This window comes from Phoenix dactylifera, chromosome 9, assembly GCF_009389715.1.
Source record: "Phoenix dactylifera cultivar Barhee BC4 chromosome 9, palm_55x_up_171113_PBpolish2nd_filt_p, whole genome shotgun sequence".
NCBI lineage: Eukaryota > Viridiplantae > Streptophyta > Magnoliopsida > Arecales > Arecaceae > Phoenix > Phoenix dactylifera.
Window position 1 is genome coordinate 12,157,167 of NC_052400.1, and position 11,242 is coordinate 12,168,408.

At 37.8% G+C, this 11,242-nt stretch overlaps 1 protein-coding gene across 1 annotated transcript; it reads right to left on the reverse strand.

The window, feature by feature from the left end:
• Positions 1–1,614: 1,614 nt before the first annotated feature.
• Positions 1,615–10,695, reverse strand: LOC103701790 (pyridoxine/pyridoxamine 5'-phosphate oxidase 1, chloroplastic). Its single transcript, XM_008783962.3, has 13 exons — positions 10,323–10,695; positions 10,186–10,224; positions 8,098–8,265; positions 7,909–8,014; positions 6,889–7,055; positions 6,545–6,787; positions 6,284–6,372; positions 6,105–6,155; positions 5,865–5,955; positions 3,633–3,737; positions 3,447–3,517; positions 2,182–2,277; positions 1,615–2,075 (listed from the first exon to the last, which is right to left on the reverse strand). The coding sequence occupies exons 1-13, from the start codon at positions 10,686–10,688 to the stop codon at positions 2,009–2,011; spliced, it is 1,659 nt and encodes a 552-aa protein (XP_008782184.3). The 5' UTR covers positions 10,689–10,695; the 3' UTR covers positions 1,615–2,008.
• Between the last annotated feature and the right edge of the window lie 547 nt (positions 10,696–11,242).

Genomic DNA, 11,242 nt, shown 5'->3' on the forward strand with positions numbered 1-11,242 from the left:
ATGGACAGGAAGAAAGTGACTCATCTTAATGATGGGAAGCGTGTTTGTTGAAGAGCACGAGGCCTTGAGCTGAGTATCCTTTCACAGAAGAGCAGGCCACACACTTTCGCAAGATTGATGCTATCCTTTGCAATCCATTTTCTGGGGATGGATTAGAGGGAAATCATAAGCACTTGTTTTTCCTTTAATCATTTGTGGTGCAAGCAGATGGTAAAACCCATCAAAATGGAACAGTTTATTTCTATCAATGCCAAACAAAGCCCAAATCAAAGCTGAAATGTAGGAAATCTGTGGTCCCCATGAGAAGTGTCCAAAAGAAATTCTTCTTGTTCCATCTTATCATCCCTGCTTTTAGTATGAATCATGCATACATGCATACACTAGGCCAACTTGAAGATAGGAGTGCCTGCTGGTAAATCCAATGCTGGTGGCCGAAAATAAACTTATTTAGATCGAAATCCCTTTCAGCTACAAATTAGATCAGGATGAGGCATCTCAGAATTGATTGATGCTAAATTGCCAAATTATGTTCGAAATTGCGTCCGATCAGTTTCTGAAGCATTACCGACCCCGGTGAAGAGTTGATTGTCTCTACATTACATGCGGCATGAACCACAGCTACCACTCCTATTGCTTGGCCAAAGTTCATGCACTAGTGGGGTCAACAAAATTACAACCTATGCTCACACACCGAGCACACCGCCAATCACAGCCTCTCATTCTTACAATGAAATGAGCACTTAAAGCTCATATGAACAAATGGCTGTGATTGATGGGATACAAGCAATGTAGGATATAATTTTTCGGAGCTTAAGGCATGTACTAGTGCGCACAATTTTTGTCAATGCTTGCTGGAGCACCAAGTTTTGTTGTTTTGGCCCGGGAGGAAACATACCTGTTCCAACTGCATGGAAGCAGCCTAGTTTTCCATGCCAGCACACTAATTACAGGCTCTTTTTCAAATGTAATTGGTCGTAACCAGTTCAAATTTCAACTAGGGGAGGAATTTTAGACCCAAGCAATAGAAAACGTCAGTTTAGTCAAATCACGGACAGGAGCTGAAAACCACTTGAAATTACTCAGACCATCCGAGAAAGCATTAGGCGGTTTGCATCAACACATTCATTTGGAGAAAATTTAACACAGATATTGTCCAAGTCAGCCCAAATTTAGCCTTCCTGCTGCTCAGCTAAAAACTGTGACGCAATGTTTGGAGAAGGTTTTCTTAATGAAGGCAGAGTCTCCATCAAGCAAATCAGATGACCGACCCAACCGGCCCATTTGCTGCCTCATTGCAGATAAATAATAAACAACGATCCAACAATTTGTTTTTAATCCCCACAAGCTTTGCATGTCCTTGGCTAAGTGATTTTATCATTTAAATTTTAGTTTCTGCTCCCACTGAGGGCGTCTTGAAGACTTGATTACTTCAAAAACATTTTGTTTAATACAGCGATCGCATCGTCTTCCAAGCCAGGTGATGGGTGCAGAGAATCTTCCCACTGTCATTGCCCCCATCACCCACAACTAATCCAGTTGTTGGAAAGCACCAGATTCCTGCCCATAATTTCCACGGGAACCCAACCTAAGTCCGGGGCAATGACAGAAATAAGGTAAAAAAATTAAATTTTGGGATCATGGAAGGCTGGTGGGGTGCCAATGGCAGCCACACAAAGCTGTCTACTCTTTTTTTTTTTTACTTTGATGAAGGCAGCCACACAAGGCTGTCATTCAGGACCAGCAGGGAGCTTCGGATCTCCAGATCACAACAGCAACTCAGATGGCGGGCTCACACTCAGTAGCCATTGGATGCTTTTGTTCGACACCTTTCATGGAGAATATATCTCAAAGAAGAAGGTCCAAAGTGATAAAGTTAACAAAACCAAACACAGGGCACCATTCCATGCTGTGAAAAGTTTTGGTGGATCTCACAGGCGAAGAAGTTATAATGAAAAGGATTCAATAAGGTCATTCCTTATTGTTAAAGGGCAGAAAGTGAGGGTGCTAGTCATGGGGACAACCTTTCAATATGCCAAACTTGTTTCCCATCTACCTCTCTCAGCGAATACTGCAGCCTGTCAAGGAAAATAATGTGCACTAATTCATACTTAAGAAGCCATAGTCTTTTAAAATTTTGAGAATGTGTTGGAAAAATTGAGTAACTAAATAAGATGAACCTACCGATCATGCAGGCGAGAAGGTTGTCCTTGCCAAAATTCGAAGACTGTTGGTGTTAGTCTGTAGCCTCCCCAATACTCTGGTTTAGGAATCAAGCTCCTGTTTGATCATATCAAGTACAGAATAGGATCAGAAAATTAGGTTATTTTAGCTACTCGATCTGTTTAAATGATGCAGAGTTCACATGGTCATCAACAAGGTTTAACATTAGATGAACGATAAGAATTTTTTTCTATGAAGTTCTGCTCCTGGTCAGCAACTAGAACAATAAATAAACCTCCTTAAATGTTCATAAAGGATATTGGTTTACTAAGATTAGTAACATTGAGGTCGTGATGTCAAATAGACCTTATCCATAAGAAAATCTTAGGACTCAAACGAACCTTCTTCACCCATAAGAAAACCTAAAGGAAGAAAAAATTTAAGAAAAACAACATGAGGCCGGTTGGGGCGATATATATATAGAGAGAGAGAGAGAGGGAGAGAGAGAGAACTTGGGGCAGTCACCAACTTGCTTAACAAACTAGTCTGTTATCAACTCTAGACTCTAGTGTAATATTAAACCGTACTCTGAAAATTTAGCCAAATGGAGTATATTTACATAATAGCTCCAAATGATACATCAATACCACCTAATTATAAAACTAATAATGAGACAAAGCATTCTATGTTATTAAATTTGAAATGCAAAGGATTTGTAATACAACAAACCAATAGACAACATGTTTTGGTTTCATAAAACTCCAGCTAGCTATGGTCATGTAAGCAAACCCAGAGACAGCACGCGCTTCGTCCACGTCCACCATATTTAGTATAATAATCTTATGATATCACTGCTATAAGAACAGTGCGCCACAAATCATATATGCATTCCTCTGCTATATGTGCAGTGCTATTATTACTTTGTCTCCCTTTAAACTTATGGATAGACAAGTGGTACATTAATATTTTAATGTTGTTGAACTGCTTTTACATTTGAAGAAAGAATAAGAGTCCTCACATCTTTAGTCTTTATTTCAAAAAACAAAGTGACTTAATATTTCGCGGGTGGGAGTATACTTTTAAGATATGAAATGCATAGAGTATGCATAGAGTAAGCCTAGAATGCAGCTTAAATATCATGGTATAACCAAGCTTTCATGTAGTCTATAGATGCCAAGATAACAGCAAAATACTAGTGTGCGTCCACTATGAAGAAATTAGCATGACCTTCAACAATCAGAAAATATTCAAAACTAACAAGAAATTAAGGCCTCGGATAGACTGACCCATCAGAGTATCTTTCTTCCAAATCCTTGAATGCTTGGGATAGCACATGCCTTCCAGCTAGAACAGTACTCTATAGACAGGCAAATATTAAAAATCTTCAGTCAAGTGTGCACAATAAAAGAGATTGCTCTAATAAATGTGATTGCTCTTATAGATGCTCAAAGATAAGCAAAACAAAACCAGACCTGCTTGCTAGCTACTGCTCCGAGCTGACTTCCTCGAGGACGACTATGGAAGTACCTTTCAGATTCCTCATCAGAAACCTTTTGAACAGTCCCTTCTACTCTAACCTGCAAATTGTGGTGCTGATAATCTCAGATACTGTACTCAAACCAGATGGTAAATAACCATGTTGAATTTTTTTCTCTTTCAAATCAGAATGATTAAGAATATTTTACAAATAAGAATGTCAATAACACGCTCTGGGCATATACCTCTGGTTGAACCAATGCATTGTGATGCGTATCATGTTAATTTTGACATCTATCTAAAATTATGGATTTTTAATAATGAAAGGTTACATATAATAGAGACCAAAGATGACATAGCGAGCTCTAAACACCAATAATGCATGCCTTTTTTCATGCAAGACAAGAAATCCTTTTGAGGCTGTAAGAAAGATAGCAAATTAGAAAATTCATCTAAAGACAAGAAATATTATACATACCAAGTGGGACTTTAAGCCAAGATAACCAAAGAATATATATTCTGAACTTTCAAAAATCCTATTATTTGATGCAAGCCTTATGAATATTCTTTGCCAAAGTTCCTATTAACAAGCACATCCTGTGACACAGCAATCTTTTTACAACATTTTCCCATTATTTCTATTAATGTTTATCTGTTTTTCTCTTGTCTGTTATAAGCCTCCAAAGCAAATTGAAGCCTGTCTTCTCGTCAAGCAAATCTGTGCCTCCACTACCGCACATGCTATTATCTCAATCTTTTTCCAACATTTTCAGTATAATTCCTAGGTTTACTCTTAATATGCTTATAAAAGACCATCTATTTTCTAGTTTCCAGCAAGCTCCACAGCATGCATTAGTATCCTGAGGTGCAATTGATCCAATCAGGGCTGATAACCATTAAAGCTTCTGTGCTAACATAGACATGCTGTCAAACAGATCAAGTCAACCTACAGCCTGCATCAACATTCAACCATAACCTTATCAGACCTGGATCTCAATTGATATCATTTAGATATACCTTCTAACAGATACAGGGTAGAACAGAGAGAGAGAGAGAGGGAGGCGGAGGAGGGGAGAAGAAGCTCTGAGTAGCATAAGAGAAAGGTATATCACCTCTTGCTGTAGCCATCGGCTGCCCATTGTTGTCATACCCCACTGAGATGTGTTTGAGCCAAGGGAAAGGGGGAGTATATCTATCAAAAAAATTCTAAAATACAATCGCTTACCTAACAAATTAACTACCTATTTCTCCATTACAACATTTTAAGCAGAAATATATCCAAGAAGAAAGAGAACTCCATTTCCTATTGTTTAATCCAAGGTCCGCCGTACCGGTACCGGTAGGTGTACCGGTGGCGGCCCCCTGGACCGGTACGAAACCAGTCCCGTACCGATCCGTACCGGCGGCGTACCGGTCCCGTACCGGTTCTTCAACAATAAACTACCGGTACCGGATTCCACGCTGATCCGGTACCGGTCCCAGTTCGGACCGGTACGTACCAGCCCGTACCGGCCGGTACGGACCGGTACGGCAGACCATGGTTTAATCTAGTAAGCTGGGTCAGTGTTGGACAGAGTAAAGAATCCCTAGGGCCCACATATAATGATTAGATTCTCCACCAAGTTAACCCGATCCAACCAATCTACCAGGTAGACCAGTAGTTTGCATCACCACCCTCCATTGCTGCTTAATGATCCAACTCATGCAACAATGACAAACTTGCCATAATATAATATTTTTTCTCGTCTTATTGCTTTGGTAAGCTCACGATACATTAGGAATAAATATCTACTTCATTCATTCATTCATCATAATCAGACTCTATTGGAAATGTCTCTAACTCACTATCTCCCTTTATTGCACAATAGTGAGATCACAAGCTTCTTTTGGTGTAATCCATGTCGATATCCCACAATTTGTCAATTTATGGTCCATACAAAACAAAAGCATTCATCATACAATTCTTTCTTGCCCCGCTTATTTTATATCTGGGCCAAAACTCAAAATAATCCAGCAGAATGTCAGATTCCTCTGTCTTCTAACAATCAGTCAATTAAAATGAAATTATTGAACAGAAGAGAAGTAAGTTACAAGGCAGAAGGATATTCCAAGTGAACTAACTGACTCGTGCTCTAAAAGATAACATATTACAATCAAAAGAAACAATTTTTGAATAAATAACACACTTAAGTCATAGCTAAATAGTACCAAGTAGAGCACTGCATCACCTGGCGATGAAGAGAGTTCCAGTAGAAAAGAAGTGAGGCATGAGGATTTTCTGACAATTCTCGAGCCTTCCGGCTTCCATAATTGGTATACCTAAAGAAACAAATCAAAAGTCATAAATAAAAATAATGAACTTCAGATTTATGACCATCCAATTAGCACCAACAAATCATTCATAACACAAATATGAATCTCAACGAGTCAAATAATTTCATATAATCAGTTTGCAAAACAAAACTAACCAAACAAATCCTTGTTTATCAGCTCCTTTCAGCAGGACCATTCGTGATGACCTGCACAAACAAGAGAACCAAGTTCAGCATAATTACAGCCGAACTTCAGCATATGGCAAAGGTGCATCCAACGAATCATTAAAAAGTGAATAAGAGAACAAATGAAGAGGCCAAGCAAAAAAACATACGATTTTCCGTCCCTCCCAGAAGTTGATAGGGCCATAGCATTAGGCTCTTGCAAACCAGCAGCAACTGCTTCGTCAAACCACTTATGGAACTACAAGAGAATTGTAACAGCAAAAAGCTTTCATAAAAAACAAAAAAAGGAAAAAAAAACGAGCAAATGATGGTCCAAATTTGCTTGAGTTTAACAAATATTTAATCCTTAATATGCACAAATATTTAAAAAATTAGGTGCAGGATCCAGCTTATAATGTCAAAGGATATACCTGATCTACAGGGTCAGCCATCACCTGATCTTCAAGAAGTTCAGGAGAAATATAGTTTTCTCTCAGTGATGAGATGTCGACTGATGGGGGTTTTCCAATTCTCACACACATCGAAGTGCCAGGATATGGAGGAAGGTTAAGTCCATACTTATTTACAATGGATGGTGGAACAAACCTACCCCCTAGAAAGTGGTGGGGGCCGATGAATTTTTTTGCACAGAGCTTTGGAGCAGTTAATGATACCTAGACATTCCATAGTAACTCAAATGAAAGTCTGTTCAAGCTAAAATGAAGACCAATGAAATACTTCTATCTATAATTAAAATTTCATGTCTGATGCTAACCAGCATGTCGGGTTTAATTCCTTCTCCATTGATATCTCCCTCTTCAACATGCCACCCAGAAGGAACATCAACAGAAACAATTGCCAGTTTTCTTTTAAAACCATTGTCAATACCACTCAATGAAGCAAGCCTTTGGATAAGAACATCAAAAGGTGGCCTTGGCTGACCTAATTTTGCATGGACCAAAACAATTAGCCATAGATATATATGTACGAAGTAATAACTGCAACCACGTCTTATCCTGTTCACTACAGAAAAAGATGTGTGGATATGTATTACCATATGTATCTATTGCATGCATATAAAATTTCTGCTTCAGTCTCTTTCATACTATAGTAGGATTTAGTAGACCATTTATTTTGTTTAATGAAAAAATGATGTTATTTAAGGACTTCAGTATGGCAAAGAAAATAACTACTTCTCCTAAGTCTGGGCAGATTGATACCGTTTTCTTTTCCAAGTTCTTTCCTGTAATTTCTCTTATCATGTCTTTCATACAACTTATGTCATACATCTTGAATGCCTCGAGGAAAGTTTTGATACTAGAATAATGGAAAACAAAGCAGCATACATCTCAGTCTACCCTGAGCAGACCTTATCATTTGACTGGAAAAGAGCAAAAGGCAAATCAATGGATTCATAAACCTAACCATGAATAAATCAAATGAATGATATCTAAAACTATGCTTCCGAACATGCAAATAAATAGAGACACAGAAATAAAGATGTGTGAAAGTCCCTTGTAGTGCCCCACAGTCTAAAGTATAAATTGTATGCCTATTTAGATAAAATGAAGGTAACACATATATTATTATTAGAAAAAATAAAGAATTATTTTTTTCAGATAGATATTGATAATGCCAAGTTGATATAGATATTAAATTTTTGTTTGCATGAACTTTTAAGTATTCTCCAACTTACACAATCCATGTGCATATATATCATCAAGTACTAAAGTAATGTATTGATACCATAATGAGACAAAAATCTAGGATAAGAAGTTATGAGAGCTTAAATTACCATGAAATGAGAAACCAAACATTGCATCCACAATAAGGTCAAAATCATCTGATAGATTCTGAGGCAGGTCTTCAACAGACAAGAATGGGATTGACAGTGATTCCAGCTATAAAATAAAATAAAAACAAATAAGGCATCGCTATCAAACGGGTGTAAAGATATTGGTTCACCAAGGACACCATGCTGTACCTGGGTAACAAGGCCAGTGTAGAGAGGTTTGGACGTCCGTTTTGGGTAACAAACAAATGGTTTATATCCAAAGTGATGCAAGTGACGAGCAGCTACCAGGCCATCACCACCATTATTTCCTGGGCCGCAGATAGCAAGAACGCGATTGTATTCACTTAATTTGTAGACCTATTGAGATAATCGATTTTTTCATAATTACTACTTTCAAGCACGAAAAAAAAAAGAAGCATTACTCATTGAACACAAAAATGTTGTTTCTACAGTGATGGAACTATACACTATAATAAAGGGCTCAAGGATCAAGTAAAGAACACATAATTATGCCCTCGCATTGCATTTCATTTGTGAGACTCACAGACAGACCAAAAAAATTTCAGGCAGTCTGTTAGAAAAATAGGATTAAGATAGAGTAGAAAACATGTTTGATGTGATATCCATGAAATTTGATGATGACAAAATACAATGATTCTACACTAACACTTGCCATACAAGTGCGGAAAAAATAAGTGATAATATCAAACAATGCCAAACCAGCAAGCTATAATATGTTGATAGGGGCAGATATTTTCTTATATCTTTGTGTATAAACCACAGTTGGTTTCTTTTGATCAAGAACTATATATATTTTTAACATTCAGAGAAGAATCTTAAATATTCAAAACCAATCTTATAGTTTAAGACAAATGAAGAAATCTAGGAGCAAGAACAGGAGATGCAAGAATAGATTCTGATTGAAGTAATGATACCAGGTTAACAAATACTTGAAAAGCACCTTTACATATAGCCAGTATCTATTTGTTACCTAGTAAGAAGTGGTTTTGTTTGAAGAATATTTTGAATATTGCGAGACAAACTTCACAGCTTAAGTTAAACCATGGAATCCAGCAGTGAAGATGGAATTCACTTAAAGGAATGTAAAGTTCTATATTGCTCATATCCAAACTAACACAAGGAACTAGCGCAAGGGGGCAGTTAAAGCATGGATGGCGAAGAGACTTAACATCATAATTTAATGATCCCTACTTCTGAACATTGAAATCCAATTAAGATATATCCTACCATACCAGTGACAACAATAGGAACAAGCTGGCATGGAAAGATGCATGATAAAAGATACATACATTAGAGAAACAATAGTTTCAAACAAAGGCTAATTTTTCTCACTTTCTAGCAAGAACTAGATATACTTGAACCTGTTCAGAAGATTTTTGAATCTTCAAAAAAATAATAATAAACTAAGTAATATGTGCACAAGACCACTAATAACATAACCAGCATATATTGTGAATGGTCTTCTCATTTGTATTCAAATCTAAATAGCCTACTTTGGAATGATAATTTCAACCATCTTAGCAAGGTGAGATAAAGATGGCGAACCAATAGGTTCTAGTTGCTAGATGGAGCAAATCATATCAACAAATGTTGGATCTTTGAATCAGAGCCTGGACATTTAAAACACATAGATCCATCATGGTCAGCTATAGGTCCAGATTAAATACCAACAGCATCAGCAAGATGACTGATCTCTAACATTGCTTTTCTCAAGTGTGCATACTTGCCTTGGTCTCAGTATCTAGCTTATCATCATCTAGAGCTAGATGTGCAGCTCTAGATGCATCTAATAACTGTATTGAGAACCGCATCCATTAAAAAACCTCTTGTTTCCAACAATCAACATAAAGATAAATCTGAAACCTTGCAAGGGACCTTAGGGCATAATCTAATGCTAATAATAGGTAATATAAAAAAAGCTTGAGAGGCATCCTGTCTCCAACAACCAATCCCTTCAGAATGAGCATGCGGTCCTATTTTTTCGAGGAACTCATGGTTATTGTACATACTATTATATCGGCATCAACTCATAGAAAAATGGAACGATTTCAAGGAAGCCGTGAACTGAACTGAAGCAAAATGGCGAATCAAGCAGCGCCAAAAACAACTTAGTTCAAGAAAATTATCCAACTTCAAATCAATTCAATGGGAAATAACACTTTTCTTCCTAGGTTTTCATACACAAGCCAACATACCGACCTAGGAAACCATAAAGATGAAATTTTTACGCCAACTATCGGATAAGAACCCTATTACCTCCGCTATCGAGGTGGCTACGCTCAGTCCCGCCAATTCCTGTGAACACGAGGACAATTCGAATGAGAAGTGAAGTAAAAAAAAAAAAAAACAACTGGATTATAGAAATAGGGGAAGAAAGAAGATCGGAGCGGGACCATCAACTGATCGACGCTAAAGCCAAGAGGGCCCATGAGGATCTCGTCGATCTCCGCCGCATCCTTCTGGGAGAGATACGACACGGCGTGGTCCCCCATCCCTCCTCCCGAAGAGAGGCCGCGAGAAGAAGCCGGCAGAGGAAAGGCACAGCGGGAGACGGAACCCGGCCTTCTCAGAGCCCAAAGAGGAAGACGAGAGGGCGTCGGAGATGGCCGGCGGAGGGTATATGGGGACGTAATCGGGGCGGCGGCGGCGGCGGCGGCGGCGGCGAAGGCGGAGGAGAAGGAGAGAGTGGGACCCAGAAGCTTCGAGAGGAGGCAGTGCGATGGCATCAGTCGGGCTGTGGCCTTCAAAGTCGATAACATTTGTATCACGACGCCATCCTGCCGTAGGAGGAAAAGGTTTTTTTATTATTTTTAATTCGGCACGCAGAATATTTGATTTTTGTCCTTTTATTTATTTTTTAATAACTAATAATTTTTAAAATCTAAATAAATTTTAGTCTTTCCTTCTTTTTTTTTTTTTTTTCTAACCAATCGTGTACACACACATATATATTATTTATATATATATATATATCAAAAAGACAAAAATTGATTTATTCATACCTTATTGGTACTTATTGTAGATGGGCATTTTTCTTGGATTATCTCGATAAGCTAGTTGGGTTTTCTCTTCTAAAAGTAGTAGAAAGAAATTTTCACATAACCATTTATAAAATTAAATGAGATTCTCGCAATGAGATCAATGTAAATAGCTTATACATCTTTAAAAAAATTTCGTATAAAAATTTTGTCCTCAGCAACAGGTGCATATTGGCTCAAATGGTAAAGTCATTGAGGATGGACTACCAAATGACTTGAAGATTTAGTGCCAGTACCAATAAAAAGCATCCCATTCCATGGTTTAAATCTATTAA

Excerpts from the sequence above, each read along its gene's own strand:
- LOC103701790 (XM_008783962.3), bottom strand. The coding sequence starts at position 10,688 with ATGTTATCGACTTTGAAGGCCACAGCCCGACTGATGCCATCGCACTGC. Across the intron at positions 10,225-10,322 it reads TTAGCGTCGATCAGTTGATG|GAATTGGCGGGACTGAGCGT; the intron begins GTCCCGCTCCGA and ends TCGTGTTCACAG. Across the intron at positions 6,788-6,888 it reads GAATTAAACCCGACATGCTG|GTATCATTAACTGCTCCAAA; the intron begins GTTAGCATCAGA and ends TGGAATGTCTAG.